The sequence below is a fragment of the Aegilops tauschii genome, chromosome 3, assembly GCF_002575655.3.
Source record: "Aegilops tauschii subsp. strangulata cultivar AL8/78 chromosome 3, Aet v6.0, whole genome shotgun sequence".
NCBI classification, from domain to species: Eukaryota; Viridiplantae; Streptophyta; class Magnoliopsida; order Poales; family Poaceae; genus Aegilops; species Aegilops tauschii.
The window spans coordinates 590,809,854-590,827,480 of NC_053037.3; the positions used below are offsets into that span (position 1 = coordinate 590,809,854).

At 45.1% G+C, this 17,627-nt stretch overlaps 2 protein-coding genes across 3 annotated transcripts in view; both read right to left on the reverse strand.

Moving 5' to 3' along the window:
• LOC109784515 (B3 domain-containing protein Os03g0619600-like) overlaps positions 1-1,440 on the reverse strand; it is a 41,487-nt gene extending 40,047 nt beyond the window's left edge. Inside the window, exons 1-2 of the mRNA XM_073495697.1 lie at positions 1,373-1,440; positions 10-197 (exon numbers count right to left, since the gene is read on the reverse strand). Of these exons, the coding sequence (XP_073351798.1) occupies positions 10-197; positions 1,373-1,440 (256 nt within the window). The remainder of the gene's footprint in view (positions 1-9; positions 198-1,372) is intronic.
• A 1,047-nt stretch (positions 1,441-2,487) lies between these two features.
• LOC109784516 (B3 domain-containing protein Os03g0619600) lies at positions 2,488-10,292 on the reverse strand. 2 transcript variants are annotated; one of them, XM_073511213.1, is made up of 13 exons: positions 10,160-10,292; positions 7,447-7,594; positions 6,966-7,098; positions 6,570-6,849; positions 6,453-6,487; positions 6,062-6,124; positions 5,373-5,445; positions 5,115-5,296; positions 4,448-4,844; positions 4,176-4,372; positions 3,484-3,847; positions 3,186-3,376; positions 2,488-3,037 (listed from the first exon to the last, which is right to left on the reverse strand). In XM_073511213.1, the coding sequence occupies exons 3-13, from the start codon at positions 7,017-7,019 to the stop codon at positions 2,741-2,743; spliced, it is 2,133 nt and encodes a 710-aa protein (XP_073367314.1). In that variant the 5' UTR covers positions 7,020-7,098; positions 7,447-7,594; positions 10,160-10,292; the 3' UTR covers positions 2,488-2,740. The 2 variants fall into 2 exon arrangements, with proteins under 2 accessions (XP_073367314.1, XP_040241773.1); XM_040385839.3 differs by lacking the exon at positions 7,447-7,594.
• Between the last annotated feature and the right edge of the window lie 7,335 nt (positions 10,293-17,627).

Consider the following 17,627-nt stretch of genomic DNA (forward strand, 5'->3'; position numbering starts at 1 on the left):
CATCCTGACTATCCTCGTCTTCTTGGTCATCATCATCATGGATAACCTCATCATCATGACTATCTTCATCTTCTTGGATGTCATTCTCGTCGTCACGGATATCCTTATCATCATGACTATCCTCATCATCATGACTATCCTCATCATCGTCACCATCCTCATCATCCTCATCATCTTGACCATCCTCATCATCTTGGCTGCATAAATAGATAATCATTAACCTGTTGACCAACCCTTTTGGGTAAAATGCTATGAACTCTCCCCCGTTCAGCTTATTTTTCGAAATGGATTTCATCCATCCATCGCCACAGCTGATGGTTTTATGCCGTCCTTTCTTCACTTCAGATTGAAATGACCGCTCCTTATTATCCTTGAAGAGCAAAGTATCACATATTGCATTGTTAAATTTCACCCGTAATTTGCATGGGATATACTATGCAACAGTAAAGTAAAATGCGAACCAAATTAGTGGTAATGACATTAAATGACTTCAAATTGGTTATAATTGTATGCAGAAGTTAAAGACCGTTAGCGCCGTTTTTTTTTGAACCCCTCGTTCAAAAAGATCCCGAATTCCTTTGCAGTTTCCAAGGTGTCTGCAGAACTACTTTTGCAGATTTGGCACGTTGGAAGCACATGATCCCTAATAATCATATGATACACTATACAACCGTAGCCCTAGCGGCGGTGGCGATGGCAGCTCCCTACCCGTAGCCGTAGCGGCGGCAGCGCCCTGACCCTGACCCTAGTGGCAAAAGAAGAAGGAGGGTGAGGGAGATTGGGACATACCAGCAGGAGAGGCGCGGACAGGCTCGACGACGGGAAGAGGCGATGGTGGGAGAAGACGCACAGCTCGGGACAAAGGGGGCGAACACTGGATAGGGGGATAGAATAGAAGACGATTTGACTTAGTGTAGCCGTAGCAGAGGATTTTGTGTGGGGGTGATACATGTGGAGGGCGGCAAATATCGCCCGCCATAGAAAATATTTAGAATTTCTGAACTACTCTGGCGTGAGTTGCCGAAAGATACGTGTGGCGGGCAACACGATATGCTCGTCACAACTATCTGCCAGAACAATGGCGGGCACGTTGTGCCGCCCGCCACAAGCGTTTCCACCAAGCGCGGAACTTGAAGGGAGTTCATCTATGGCGGGTATAGGGAAATGCCCGTCACTGCTGTCACTTCAGCAGTGGTGGGCCCGTTTAGTTACTTGCCAATGATGTTTCTACAAGGTAGCAGTGGCGGGTGCCAGGTCACACCCGCCACACATTTGGTTTCACCTATAAGCCCTTTTCCATTAGTGAAACGTTGCATCATCCTTCATAATTCTAAACATTGTATACGATCGAAGTGTGATAAAAAAATTAAACCTTTCCAGCGTAGGATTGAAATCATCGCCGTCGTCGTACTTTCCAACCTCAAAGATCATGCCGGTCATGGTCAGTGAAGAGGCTATGGTGCCCATGGCCGGAGGTGGGGCGACGACAGTCTTCTTCAGCTTCTTCACCCCCAACTTCTCTTGCCGGTGGAGCAGGCCGTGGGTGCACGACACCTTCTCCCTCTGCGGCGGTGGGAGCCTGGCGCGACGGCGACATGAGTCCCACGCATCGGTGTGCGACCGTGGTGGCAGATGGAGCAATAGCGGGGATGCATGATGTGGCGGATGGTAGTGGTGGCAGCTTCTGATCGTGGGCCCATGATGCGGCGATCGGCATCGGTGGCGGCGGGTGGTGCTCTGATGACGACGGCATGGTGTTGAAGGGGCAACGGCAATGAGGTGAAGTGACGGTTTTTTTGTTTTACGGCATGGAGTTGAAGGGGCCATGAAAAAAAAATGAAAATAAGGAAGCTGCTGGAGCGTGTTTTTCTTTTTGTGCCAACTTTGAAATAAGGGAGGTACTAGAGAAGCTCTAAACAGGGCCCTGCTGGATATGCCCTGATTGAGGGAACAGTGGATTACCTGCATCATAGCTAAAAACCTTTTTGCCCTAAAACAAACCTAAAAACATTTTCTGCCTGCATCATCATATAGCTCAATTGGTCGAGAGTTGAGAACAAATACAGTTCATACGAGAGTACCTTTTTTTCTGTCTGAACCGTACATGTACTCTAATCTAGTATGCCTCAAATTCTTTCGGTGCACTCCTATACACACACAGCAGCAGTATCTCATATTCTCAAAACAAATCCTCTCGATGCTGGAGGGAATCCACTTGCAAAAGCAGTGCCTTCAAACATCAGCAGTCAGCAACATCATAGGTTGTTCAAACTGATACATCCGAATCACTCTCAATAACATAGTTCTCACAGAACTAAGAAACCAGCAAGATTCTTGCTCAATGAAATATAAGAGCGTTAAGATCACTACTTTAGTGATCTATAAGCTCTTATATTTCTTTACCGAGGGAGTATCTTTCATTCTGAGAGTCGAAGATCACCGTATAGCATAGTAGCAGCATGCAAGGCTACCATTTCTCACAGCAAATCGCATAAAAAAAGTTCAGTCAAAGCAACCTAAGCAACACATAATAAGTTGTTCAAACTTGTACAATCAAAATTACTCCTTGATTAACAAAAAGTTCTGGCAGAAGAAAACATTAAGATAACGTCTAATGATATAGATAAGCAGATAAGTTTCTTACTGTACGTACGAGCCCCTCGTTTGGATATAAGCCACAAGTTTTCCACTCCCATAGTTCAAGATCATCGTAGCAGCAGCATGCAAGACATGCTTCACTCTAGCGGCGGACGATGTAGACCATCATCGTCAGCTGCTCCTCGTTATCCATCAGCTTGAAGAGGCAGAGGTCCCTCTCCCGCAGGTGGTTGTCGAGCGCAAAAGACGGCCATCCTTTGAGAACGGTCATCTGATTGGTCGTGTCTAGCGTGCGACGCCTATATTGCAGCTTGGTAGGCCATGATCTGCTCTTCCCCTCCCGCTGAAGCACCAAACTGATTGGACCATTCTCTCCACGATGACAGGCAGCAGCGAACTTCGGAACAAGATATCTGGCTGCGTACTGCCAGCCAAAACGCTGTTTATACACATAACGCAGGGAAAATGTTAGAATAACACAGATGCAAATATACTTCGGAAGTTTGTTCCTATTTATCTTATCAAAGGACACTGATGCAATCCAGGAACTGATAGAAAGCAAAAGAAAATGTTTTCCTTGAACTTACCAGCATGGGACCATGCTGACAGACAGTGCTCCTGCTCATGAGAGCAACATAAAAGGGCGGTTTGAACTTAATCTCCTCAACTTTCTCCAACAATTTCAGCTCTTGTGCTGGTGTTATACAAACTCTGTCAGCGAACATGAAGAGATTCTCGGAAGCTTCCTCGGAATCCTCAGAGACTTCATATTCTTCACCTGGACAAGATTTCACATAGATTACGCACAGTACTTTTCATGGGATAGTTTTCATATAATGGGAACTCAAATGCACATGCATCCGAGCAGTGGTAACATTTTAGTACCATCGGCAGGTGGTTCCTCCTTAACGCCGCCCATCTTGGCACTTGTACTTCCGTGATTTGACCCAATGTCAGTTCTTCCACCAGGGGAATGAGCAATGCTCTCTTTTTGAAGTAGATGGACTGTCACTATGAATCTTCTGTGCATGACATTTGTCATTGGTTGAAAAAGACAGATATCACCCTCCCTAACATGAGTGTCATGCACAAATTTTCCTAAATAAAGGGTGCGCCGGCCTGCATTACACATGCTGGATGCCCTGATATGAAATTTGCACTTCCAATTCTTGTTCTTCCTCGGCAGCTGGAGTATGATAGTTGTATCTTCACATGGAAAGTATTTGAGTGCATAATCCTTCTGTATGATCTAATAAAAAAAAGGAACAAAATGTGATTACGATACTGTTAAGTTGGTTATACTTATACCTGATAGCTGAAGCACTAAGGAGTTAAGATGTTAACATTGCCCTAAATTGTTCCAATCCAATACACATATAATGTTGATTTAGCAATGCACATGCATGTCGTTGCAAACATATCCTTCAGACGTTTTGAGTTAAAACCAAAATACTGACTTCCCTAAACAGTATGATAACAAGAAAGTGTACGTAGCTACAGAATATTAGCAAAATAGAGGCAAAGGAGAAAAATGACAATGTGGGAGAAACAGAACACAGAATGTACAACTAACATACCAGAGTAGCCCGGTTTGCGCTGCTTTTCTTCATCTGTACAACAAGAACGGGGATTTCAGGCCGAATTTTATCTATAAGTGCATTTATTTTTGCCCCCTGTGCTACTGTAAGATCACATTTCCCTGATAAGACATAATCCTTCGAGAGGGTCTGAAGATCATCCAACTCCATAGCCTCATCTGCAGGTGGATTTTCTTCTGCAGTAAAGAAAATCAAGAGTAAGAGAGCAAAGGGTAAGTGGGTAACTGATTTAACTTAAGAAGAAACTTAACCTGAAATTTCTTTAGAAGTATAAGACACTGCAGGAGTACTTGCTGATTTATAATTATGGGATGAGCCTTCCTTCAGGCATCCATCTGAATCTGGTCCTTCGCCTGCTGGCGACTGAGTAGTGCCATCAACGCTCGCTTTGTGAAGAATATGCACTTTCACTATGAATCTTCTCTCCTTAACATTTGTCATTGGTTGGAAGAGGCAGATATCACCCTCTCTAACATGATTGTCACAGGCAAAGTTCCCCAAATAGAGGTTGCACCGACCTGCATCAGGCACGCCGGATGGCCTGATGCGGAATGTGCTTTTCCAATCCTTGTTCTTCCCAGGCAGCTGGAGTATGACAATTATATCTTCACATGGAAAGTGCTTGAGTGCATAATCCTTCTGTATTACCTAATTGAAAAAAGGAACAGAATGTGATTGTGATACTGTTAAGCATGTTATATGTGATAGCTTAAGTAGTAAAGAGTTAAGAAGCTAATTAAGACTGTCACTATGACTCTTCTCTGCTTGTTATATCTGATATGCATTTCGTTGCAAACATATCCTTCAGAGTTTAGAGTTAGAGCCAAAACGCTGACCGACTTAAATAACAAGATAATGTGTGTAGATAAAGACAGTGAGCAATTTTCATACAAAATGCAGATGGTAAAATTTACATACCAGATTAGCATGCCGTTTTACGTTTGACTTCTTCATCTGTACAACTAGCACTGTGAATTTAGGTTGAGTTTTCTCTATGAGCGCATCTATTTTCACCTTCTGTTCTTTTGTAAGATAGCATTGCACTGATAAGACATAGTTATTTGAAAGCATCTGTAGATTAGCTGAGTCCACAGGATCTTCTGTTGTACAAATGTTTATACAGTGAGAAAAACATGTGCTGGAGGGTAACTTAATAATCAGAGTACACAACTTAACCTGGATCGGAAGAAAAAGATCTTTCCTTCTGGCTTCCATCTGAATCGCATGGATTACTCATCTGGGATATGCTCTGTAAAACCAATCATATATTATATCAGGTGGCATATTCAAAGGTGTTTGCATAACTAATTTGATACCCTGAAATTATTCAAGATCAGTATGATGCCCTCTTCCAAATGCAGAAGCAAAGCTCATGCCGTTTCCGGTCAAAATGATGCCCTAAGACCTTTTGGTGGGATTTGATCGTATGCCCACTGTAGTTTGTAAGTCGATCTTAACCCATTCTCCAATAGACTTGGTAAATCTTAAGAAACTTTGACGTACAACAAACATAGAACTTCAATTAATTTGGAACTGAGAGTAATTGAAAATTATGCAATGTACTCAAAGCATGTATGTCGGATGTCTGCATGTGACAGTTAAGCAACTCGCAATTATGTGCCCCCTGGATATACGCAAAGTTGATGCTTCAGGCATCTACATATGCACTGCTATATGATTCTTACATTTATTAGGTGTTTGTAAAGAAAAACTATATAATTCAGGCATCTAATATCTAAACTGTGCATCAGACCTTGATTTGACAGCATATATACACTTAAACACTTCATCCTTGATCTGGGCAGAAGCATGAATTGAACAGTGCACAACTAGCAAGAGGTGAATACTATACAGAACTGGGTTACCTGCGCCCCGTCGTCTTCCTTTGCCCCTGTGTGCGGTGGCGCTTCCCCTTCCCCCTCTGCTCCCTGCTATGCCAGAGGTCGAAACATGTACATGATGAGAAAACATGCGAATTTGCAATAGTAATACAGTTTTTTCTTGTGGGAAACTAGGCAAAGGATTCGAAAGTCATTTAAGTAACTGAAAATGGCATATAATCATGAATGCAAAGAAAATGAGGCAAGAAGATCCATGTCAAACTGAAGTGGAGTACATGGTCCAAGGGGGAAAACTCTGTCCATAGCGGAAAAAGAGCATTCATGAATATGGCTAAAATCAACACTACAGATTGAAGAAGAGAAGACGCATGACTAAATTTCAAGCAAAGAGTGGAACATGGCAGAAGAAGCTTACCAAGGTGTTGCCACGGTCGCTGCTGCTCCCACTGCCTGGTGAAATGCAAAAATTTTCTTAGAAGCTACAGCTACCGTACTGAGAGGAAGGCAAAGAAGAGCAAGCAGAGCCACATACTGGCATCGTTGTCGTGCTGGTAGTGCCTGCGGCACATGCTCCCGTCGAACACCTTCACGGTGAGCACAGCGTGGCCATCGTAGCTTAAGACGAGGAAGTGACCGAGCCGCATGTCATGAGCGTGGGCGAAGTGCTCCCATCCATGCCCCAGGTACATGTGGCCATCGGCGTCGGTAACTACTTCCACGTCCCACAACCGACGTCGGCGCCCGTCCTCCCGCAGCTTCACTTCCCGACGCTCACGGCCGGCGAGTACCTTGGTGAACTTGCCTGGAAGCCTCTGGGATGAGGATTAAGCAGCGGTTGAAAAGCATTGTTGAACCAACCAAAATGACCAATGACAAAAGCTTAAGCGTAGAAATAGAATGTAGATGAAAAAGAAACTGGCTGCCATACCAGTTTCTTCAAGAAATTTGGGAGTAGGATCATGAAGAACTCGAGTTCTTCCATCGCACGGTGGGAGTAGGATCAAATGTAGCAGGAACGCAGAATGTCCTTCCAAAGTTTCTCTTACGAAGGGAGCTTCGAACTGAAAGGCAAAGAGACAGGCCGAGGCTAGTCATTTGTGAACGGAGTAACTCTTACGCTCTTACCTGTGTGTTGGTGTTTTCCAAATTCCAATATAAATTTTTTTTTCTCCATAGAGCACACATGGATCCCTTTTGTTTTCCTAATGACGGAATACAGCAGGGATTTACATAGTGTTGAGATAACTCTAGAAGGTTCCCTAAAAGCACACAGTCCTTTAAACTACCATTTTGAAGGTGGGTTGAGCATTGAAAACCTCGAAATCAGAAACTAAGTGCTGGCTCAGCAAATGAGCTTATAAATTGCTTATTGAGAAAGTTGTTTGGCAAAGAGTTGTTGCATCACATACCTATATTCTAAAAGGATATCCCAAGTAGATGCAAAGCCTACTGATTCGCCGTTTTGGAAGTGCTTGATGAAGGTCATGTCTTCCTTTTTTAACAGAGGTTGCTTTATGGTTGGTAATGGTACCAATCGATGAGGTTTTGAGAAGATACCTGTTTGGGTGACACTCCATTAGCTCTATAATACCCGAACCTTTATTATATTGCATCAAAAAGGAGGCATCGATGACCTCGATTCTTGGGGCTAGCTCATTGAATATTCAAATCTGTTGGGCTTTCCATGGTGTTAAATGGACTAAGTGGATCCATTTGATTAGTAGGTTGATGCCGATCAATCTAACTCAGATGCCACATTCATTCAAATGAAGGTTGAATATCAATGGTGTCTTCAGTGTGAAGTCTATGTTTGTGGATCTCATGAATTCTAGGCTTATTTTTCATAGGAAGCATATCTAAAAACAAAAATCCCTTCCAAAATTAAAGTTTTGACATGGTTCTTGCGGAGCGGTAGTTCTTACCAAAGATAATCTTGCAAAACTTAATTGACAGGGTAGCAAAAATTGTTGATTCTGTGATCAAGATGAACCAGTCATCATTTATGCCCATCGTGCCCGTTAACTATCCATAATTTGGCGCACGAGTCACGTTACTTCCAATTTATCCCCACCAATAAGTATACCAAATTTCTTTGGGAACTGGTTGGGTAGTACTCATCGAAAACTAAAGGGCCAGATCCGTGTGGGGGTTTGTGCCATTCTTTGGGCAATTTGGAATTGCCGGAATGAGTGTGTTTCTAAAAGATCATCTATTCCAAATTTTCCTACGTTGTCTATCCATACGTGGTCATCACTGCAACATGTGGACACGCGACCGTGTACGACCTTTGGGTCAACCGTCGAAAGTCGGTTCCACAGGGTCTGTTCAACCAGTTTGGCAAGCAAGCCAATAATAGATTACGTGGATGAGCTATGTAATCCGTTATAGACCGGATGTGGTCTTGTTTTATTTTACTTCTTTTTGTACTCGGTGACTTGGACTTGTTTCATGTTTAATAAATTGGCAGTGTGCATTGCTTGATGCAGATGCTGGGGTCTTCACCTTTTGAAAAAAGAAAAAGAAAAGTCAGCTAGCATTATTCAAAGTTGTTTGCGACTTTGCGTAACTAAAGACACCCTAAAATTACTCAACAAGTCAATATGGCTATGATGTCCTAAATCTTTTTGGTGGATTTGGTCATATGCCCCATATGATTGTACAACTGACTTTAGTTTGACATTGACCTTGTGCCCCCCTTTTGTTTGCCTTCTTGATTTTTTCCCCCATACGACCAACCTTTTGCCGGTTCAACTATCATCAGATAATGGAACAAACAAACATACTCGCTCCGTTTCAAAATAAATAACAACACTATTTTGGAATGGAGGGAGTATAAATCATCCAGTGCAAAAGCAGTACAATAGGTCTTACAAGCATAAGAAAAGACTAAGTGCCGCCTAATGCTAGCACATCTAATGCAAGCGAGAGGTTCTCAAAGCGACAGACCAGCAAAAGCTAGTTACCAAATATAGTACCCAGGTGCTAGAACTGGACACCAAAATAGAGCATCAGCTTTCCCATCTACATATCCATCAGAAGACAAAAGAAGCCCTACGTTTTTGCATCAGTTTGATTAAATTCCATTTTCAGTTACATCAATCATTATCGAATGTTTGTGCCTAATTTTCCCATATGAAAAGATTGTATTGCCTCAACCGGAAACATTTGCAGTCGTGTACATAGTTCATCCAGCTCTGGTCAATCAGACTGTTCGTCTCTGTTCCTCTCTTACAGCAGAGAGCTCCATTGGTGAGCACAGACATAGGTGACCCAGTTTCCTCCCAATATCCATTTCATTCTCAATTTGGATCCCTAGCTAGCTTCCCCCTTCTCTTCCTGTGTAGGGGAAGCGTGCAGCATGTGGCAGTGAAGAATATTTTGGTTCGTGCTGCGCTTGTGTTGCGTGCTCCGTGCTGGAACTGAATTTCAAGTGTGACCATGGGCCATGGGCCATGGGTGCTAGGACTGAATGTTTTGTACTTGGACAGAATGCTCTGATAAAGTGATAAGAAAATAGAAGTGAAGTTGCTGTTGAAGTAGAGAATTTCTGTGTAATGAATCGTGAATTCGTGATCAAATTTGTGGTTCGGAAAGGAACATATGCTGGATTGGCCTAATATGTTCGCAGTTTAACACCTTTTATACACCCTTTCCTTAGCTTTTCATTGTTTCTTCAGAGAACCCTTCCATATTTGCCTTTCCATGTGCACAGTAAGCTTGAAAACAATGGATTTGATGTGAACAGTAATCCAAGATCTACTGCTTTAGCCAAACAGAGAAGCACATAATGTCCATCTGGTATCTTCTTCATAGACAGATTAAAAACAAGAACGCTTAAATAAAGAACCACGTGGATTAAAGAAACCATCGAGTATCGAAAAATGAACAGGTCACTCTGTTCTTGTGATTCTGATGAATACGGAAAAATCGACAGCCATAATCCACATCTAGAAAAGAAATCATTGTCTAAACTTCCGACTGATTACTTGAGCATGAGATCCAGATTCGAGAATATGAGTAGAACATCTGAACATGTATGAGAAATCTTGCTCGCACTGGAGAAAAATAGCACAGGACAAACCTAATCCCACCGTCGGCTGGACAAAAAAAAAAAAGACTTGCCTCTCAAGCGGAGTCCCGGCGGCCGACGCCGTCGTGGTAGAGACCTGGTGAGCGGTGTCCGCTGACGGAGTCGAGGCAGAGACCTAGTGGGCGACTGGGAGTGGGCGGTGTCCTCGAACTGGAGCTCCGACTCAGGGACGACCTGGCGGAGAAAATCCCAAATCTCTGGTCGTGCATACCGATGTACGCCCAAAAATATCTAAGCCTGCGGTGACTCACTAGATAAGGCAAAAGTGTTGACTCACTAGAAAAAGGCAAAGTAGATTGGACACTATGACTTTGGTGTTCGGACACGTGTATGGGAGTTTCAATCGTGTCCGCAACTCCGCATACATTTTGAAGGAAATTTGTATAAACCAAATGATTTCATTTAAACCAAATCAAATTCATTTTATTTTAACATATTCAACTAAACAAAAGTGAACGACACTTTTTGAAGAAAAGGATCAAATTTGTTTTAAAAGTTCAATGGAAGTACAAAGCATCTCAAACATAATAAAGATTACATCTGAGATTCCGAGACCACTGACTGGCCACTGCTGCCGCCAGAACGGGCCTCTGATGCGTCGTTGTAGCCATGCCCCTACTGGAGCCGGCTTGACCTTGTCGATGACAGTCGAAAATCCTCCATGCACGTGCCCCAAGGACCAACATTGAAAACACTTTTTTAACCTAGTCTAAAATATCCGTCAACCATGGAGGCGTCTATGTTCCACCTCATGTCTTCTCCATGTCCAGCAAGCTTACTGGCCATGAGCCCTGAAAAATTAAGCTGTGGGACGGGAAGAATATGACGTGGGACACGAGATGGCACCGCGTTTGTGTCCCACCTCCTACTCTTCATTGCCAGAGTCCGTTGTGTAGAAATCACCGGTCGTGGACAGGCCGGCCTCGTTGTCGTTGCGGTCGCGCGTGAAACACATGAATGATGTGACGGACGCGGAGCTGGCAACATCATGCATTCACCTGCGCCTCCTTTTCGTCCACCTCTGCAACAATCTGCACGAACAACAATGCATCATGCTCCTCCACCATGACGTCTAGCTGCCATCGCTCGCAGGTGCTGCTGATGGATTTGTACAACGCTCGCTACTCATCCAGGAAGCATGAGTCCTACGACAACATGCCTGTGACGCCATTGCCGTTCGCCTGCTCGCCGGCAATTAGTCCGCCATGAGCCGGTGCTCATCAAGGATTCAGAAGTTGTAGCGCTGGTCCCCTTGCGCATGTCGGAACACCGACACCGACGGTGTCGACTGCTCTTCCGCCATTACGGAGTTCAAGTGCATTTTTTCCTTCTCCAAGGTGAAGCTGGCATGGACCAGCATGGGTGGTGGGGCCAGCTTGTCGTCTGATGCCTCATCCATTGTACATCTCGTCGTCATCGCTGACTTCCAACGTGCTCATTGGCAAGTCAGCCTTTGCCAGGCTTGCATGTCGAGCCTGCTAGCCGGCTGCAATACCGGCAAGCTCCTTCTGTTGTTTCATGGAGAGGCTCTGCCATACCACTTTGGAACATGCGGTCATAGTGGGCGTGGTGCACAGAGTAGGATCATGAGCACAAGTGATTAGTGCGGATCATGGCGGGTCTGGCCACGGATAAATAGCGCGCCCAGTCAGGCCAAGCAGAGGCCATGTGAATGCGGGTGTCAGAGTGGATTTTTCACCTGCCGCACTTGTCTAATGCCGACAGGTGGACGGACGAGCAACTGGTCTGAATGCATAGAGAGCCGCCCTACAGCATTGAATAGGCATAAAGACCGGGACGCGGTTCTGATGCCAGCCTCGGCCGCCGCGCTGCTTCAATGATGATTGCAGGTGGTTTTAAGTTCTATGTTAAAGATGCCTTACCAGGTAGCTACTCCAGCAAAGTAGCCATGTCGACCCATCGTCATGCTAACCGTCATTTTAACGATTTTAATGCAAATGACATTCCAACAGAGTGGTTGTCTCGAGCTTGATTTGCCATACTTTGTGGTTTGCGGTTCAAACCAATCTCGCAAGTCTCCGTATTTGAAGCTTGGTCGTGGTGATATTGGCACTGTTCTCCATTCACCCTAATATTGGCGCCACGGATATTTTAGGACGCATGCTCCGTTCCGCCACTGTCCATATGCCGGTGCGACCTCTGGCGATCGACAACTGCTGAGCCGTCCCATACTATCGATGGTTCACCACATCCCCGTAGCTTCCTTTTGTTGTCCGGCCGCGGCACTCACTTTAATATAATTTTCCCAACCATTTATTATAGATTAAGTGTAGCGGCTCATAGATTTCTGTAGATGGCATATGATTGGCATTATCTGTAGATGGATCGGATGGTGGAGCTAATGTTTTTGATGACTCATTGTCTGATTATGGCTTTGAGTAGAAAAGTGTGATGGATGCTGAAAAAGGACTCTCCCTCCCCCGAAACCTTAGCCGCCGCCACCTCCCCTGCTTATTTCCGGCGGCTCTCGCTGGCGTGCGGACCAGATATGGGCTCTCCTCCCCCCGGTCTCCCCTTCCCTTCCCCTAATCCGCCCTCGCGCCGCCTCCCCGGGAGTCGGCCGGGGCGGCGCGCGCGCCTCCGCCTTTGGCCTCCCTTCTCTCCTCCTTCCCCCCGCCGCCGCCGGCGGACTCCCCTGGCTCTGGCCTGGGTGGTGTCGGCGGTGGCAGGATCTTCTCTCTGCGCGCGTGCGTCCACCCTTCCCAGGGCGGGCCGGGGGGCGGCGGCGGTCTCGCTCGGCTAGGCGGCAGTCCGCTGACCCGGCGGCGGTGGACGTTGTGGCGGCGGGCCGGCTTGGTGGCGCGGGGTGGCCGCCGCGCACCTGCGGCTCAGATCTAGGCCTTATGGGCCCCATCTGGGTCTTAGCGGGTCGGCCCCAACGTGGCTTTGTTGTCTTCTGTGTGGTGCGGACAAGGAACTCCTCGGACCGGGGGGTGGCGACGCCGACAGCGGGCCTGCTGTAGCGCGAAGGCGGGAGCTTTATAGGCCTATGAGGACCTAGCCAGGCCTGTGGGCCCACGAGCCTAGTATGCTCCTGCTACTGCGTCCGGTCGGCTACCGTCGTTGACGGTGGAGGTTGAGCCCTCCCGCATATCGACGGTGCTACTGCCTCTAGTCCCGGCTCCTCTTCTTCGGTGTGCAGACCTCACTTCGTGGTGCCGTGGTGAGATGGCGTGAGTAGCTTCAAGACCGTGTTGGCACAGGGTGGTGGTCGGCTTGGTGGCGGGCTTCGGAGCGCCCGAGTTGAAGGTTGGGATCGGGAGAAATACCTGTTGGCCTGGCCGACGCTGACGCGGTGGCACTTGGGTGCCGTCGGACCTTCCTCGAGGGTGTCGGGGGCTACCCTTCTTCTCTACTCGTCGCATACCGGGGGAAACCCTTGGCAGCTTCGTTGTCATCGTCGTGTCCATTCTTGGAGGTGTTGATTGGTACCAACGATTCAGAGTCTAGGAGCTTGGTGGGAGATCTACGGTGGGCGCAGTGGTCGCAAGGCTTCTTCGATTTTGTCAAACCGCCGTTGTCGGCATTTGTTCCTTTTGTATTTTCTCTTTCATTTCTTTTGGACATGTCTGTACTGTTTTCGCCTGAGCGTCTACCGTTAGTTGTATCGGTTGGTTGCTTTGTAATATAAAGCGGGGGAAACTCTTTTTCAGAAAGACACGGCAATTTTGATGGTTGTTCAACGATAGCATCAACCGGAAGGAAAACAAAGTGTCCAGGATCACAGGTTACCTCGTGGACATTTCGCCGGAACAGAATCAGAGGCCATGGCCAACACATGCAAGATTATTTTGTGCCGCATTGCACCTTACCGGTATACGTGTTCCGTCGACACTTCGGCATGACCGAACGGCTGTCCATCAAATTGCGAACAGCATGAAAATCACTGAATTCCAACAACAAAGAAATGCCGCCGATTTGTTTTTGCATAGGGTCTCCTATAGATTTTTTTTGCATGGGTCTCCTAAAGATTCATGGGATGCCCTCGTCCAATGGCCAAAAGATACTTTTCCAGTTCTCTAAGAAGCACTTCTTGGTGGATAACAATAGATAAAACACCCCCGCGTCGCTCTCCTCTGGCGAGACGGGGGCGCTTCCTCAAGCGCCGCCGCTAAGATCTCTCCCTCCCCCTTCTCGTCTCGTCGCCGCCGGAGGTGCCGCCAGCGAAGCCCAAGCGGGCTCCAGTGAGAAGTTGGGCCAATTCTCTGCCCACTCCGACTTATGAGAAGTTGGATAGGGTACGCTCGCTAGTGTGGAATGGGAACAAAAGTACCCATTGATGTCGGTTCATACGATGCAGAGGGCGATCTCGGACCACACACCACTTCTTGTAGACTTGTGAGAGGCTACACATATTGCGAACAAGAATGCTTTCTCCCTCGAACTAAGTTGTCGAGAAAGAAAACTTTTTGGAGATCATTGCACGCGAATGGGCAAAGCCTGTTAGTGGAAGAACTAGTATTGAGATATGGCAAAATAAAATCAGACATCTGAGACAGTTTTTGCGAGGTTGGGCCAGAAACGAGAGTGGGATATACAGACAAGAAAAAGTGCGACTAACTCAATTAATCGAAGCGCTAGATTTAAAAGCTGAAGTTAACCTTCTTACGGTTAATGAGCAAAGCTCCAAGTCCGAAGCTAAGCAAGGTTTACGGGCTCTTCTTAGAGAAGAGGAGCTCAAGTGGGCATTGCGTGCTAAAGTGCTTAAGGTTGTCCAAGGGAATGACAATACACAATTCTTTCATATGATTGCGAATGGGAAACATAAGAAGAAGAAAATAATACAGCTTGAACAGGACGAGGGGACAATTGTGGGGCATGAGAATATGAAAGCTTATATCTCTAATTATTATAAACAACTTTTTGGGCCTCCGGAAGCAAGCACGGTGGCCCTAAATGAATCTGTTATTAGAGATATCACTACTAAGGAAAACCCTAATAGTAGTAGCACTTGTTTTTAAGCTAGTAGTAGCGCGTGTGCAAGCGCTACCACTGATACGTCTTCAACGTATCTATAATTTATGAAGTATTCATGCTATAATATTATCCATCTTGGATGTTTAATGGGCTTTATTATGCACTTTTATATTATTTTTGAGACTAACCTATTAATCCAGAGCCCAGTGCCAGTTTCTGTTTTTTCCCCTTGTTTTAGTGTTTCGCAGAAAAGGAATATCTGACGGAGTCCAAACGGAATGAAACCTTTGGGAGCGTGATTTTTGGAACGAACGTGATCCAGGAGACTTGGAGTTGAAGTCCAGGAAGCTTCGAGGTGGCCACGAGGCAGGGAGGCGCGCCCCCACCCTCGTGGGCCCCTCGTGGCTCCCCTGACCGACTTCTTTCACCTATATATGTCCATATACCCTTAAAATATCGGGGAGCAGAATAGATCGGGAGTTCCGCCGCCGCAAGCCTCTGTAGCCACCAAAAACCAATCGGGACCCTGTTCCGGCACCCTGCCGGAGGGGGGATCCCTCACCGGTGGCCATCTTCATCATCCCAACGCTCTCCATGACGAGGAGGGAGTAGTTCACCCTCGGGGCCAAGGGTATGTACCAGTAGCTATGTGTTTGATCTCTCTCTCTCTCGTGTTCTTGAGGTGGTACGATCTTGATGTATCGCGAGCTTTGCTATTATAGTTGGATCTTATGATGTTTCTCCCCCTCTACTCTCTTGTAATGGATTGATTTTTTCCTTTGAAGTGATCTTATCGGATTGAGTCTTTAAGGATTGGAGAACACCTGATGTATGTCTTGCATGTGCTTATCTGTGGTGACAATGGGATATTCACGTGATCTACTTGATGTATGTTTTGGTGATCAACTTGCGGGTTCAGTGACCTTGTGAACTTATGCATAGAGGTTGGCACATGTTTTCGTCTTGACTCTCCGGTAGAAACTTTGGGGCACTCTTTGAAGTTATTTGTGTTGGTTGAATAGATGAATCTGAGATTGTGTGATGCATATCGTATAATCATACCCACGGATACTTGAGGTGACATTGGAGTATCTAGGTGACATTAGGGTTTTGGTTGATTTGTGTCTTAAGGTGTTATTCTAGTACGAACTCTATGATAGATCGAACGGAAAGAATAGCTTCATGTTATTTTACTACGGACTCTTGAATAGATCGATCAGAAAGGATAACTTTGAGGTGGTTTCGTACCCTACCATAATCTCTTCGTTTGTTCTCCGCTATTAGTGACTTTGGAGTGACTCTTTGTTGCATGTTGAGGGATAGTTATATGATCCAGTTATGTTATTATTGTTGAGAGAACTTGCACTAGTGAAAGTATGAACCCTAGGCCTTGTTTCAACGCATTGCAATACCGTTTGTGCTCACTTTTATCATTAGTTACCTTGCTGTTTTTATATTTTTAGATTACAAAAACCTATATCTACCATCCATATTGCACTTGTATCACCATATCTTCGCCGAACTAGTGCACCTATACAATTTACCATTGTATTGGGTGTGTTGGGGACACAAGAGACTCTTTGTTATTTGGTTGCAGAGTTGTTTGAGAGAGACCATCTCCATCCGACGCCTCCCACGGATTGATAAACCTTAGGTCATCCACTTGGGGCAAATTTGCTACTGTCCTACAAACCTCTGCACTTGGAGGCCCAACAACGTCTACAAGAAGAAGGTTGTGTATTAGACATCAAGCTCTTTTCTGGTGCCGTTGCCGGGGAGGTGAGTGCTTGAAGGTATATCTTTAGATCTTGCAATCGAATATTTTAGTTTCTTGTTTTATCACTAGTTTAGTTTATAAAAGAAAACTACAAAAAAATGGAATTGAGTTTGCCTCATACGCTTCATCTTTTTAATATCTTTCGTGAGTATGATGGAAAGAAAAATTGTGCCAAAGTGTTAGAAGAAGAATGCATTAAAATGTTTGGCAGTAAATCTTTGAATGATGAGCATGATTGCAATGTTGTTAGTATGAACTCCTTGAATATCCATGGTAATAATGATGATTAAACTAGTCATGATGAAAATATCTCTTATAAGCATGTCGATTTTTGAGGAGTGCATAGAGTTTGCAAGTACATACCAAACAGGGAAGATAGATTTTGCAAGAGGCATAAGTATTTAGAAACTAAATGGTTACAAGAAAGGCTAGATGTTAGTGCTGAAAATTTAAAATATCTTCACCGTACTTGTGAACTTTGCAATGAACATGGTCATTTAAATCTCCGATGCAAATTGTTTCATGATCGAATCGTGTCCAAAAATTGTGATGATTTGATTTCCCTTGCACATCATAATGAACTTAGTTTGCTTTTGGGTTATGAAGAAATGAAACATGCGACTGAGGGTATTCCAAAATTTAACCTTGAGAAATTCCTTGATACTGATGTAGAGGAAATTTATATGTATTGTGCGGTGAATTGCATTGAAAATCCCTATATTGCCAATTACATAAAGAAAGGAAAGCAAATAGAAGATGAAGAGAATACTAATGAAAGAGAAGAG

Excerpts from the sequence above, each read along its gene's own strand:
- LOC109784516 (XM_040385839.3), bottom strand. The coding sequence starts at position 7,019 with ATGGAAGAACTCGAGTTCTTCATGATCCTACTCCCAAATTTCTTGAAG. Across the intron at positions 5,446-6,061 it reads AGGAAGACGACGGGGCGCAG|AGCATATCCCAGATGAGTAA; the intron begins GTAACCCAGTTC and ends TTGGTTTTACAG. Across the intron at positions 3,038-3,185 it reads GTCAGCATGGTCCCATGCTG|CGTTTTGGCTGGCAGTACGC; the intron begins GTAAGTTCAAGG and ends GTGTATAAACAG.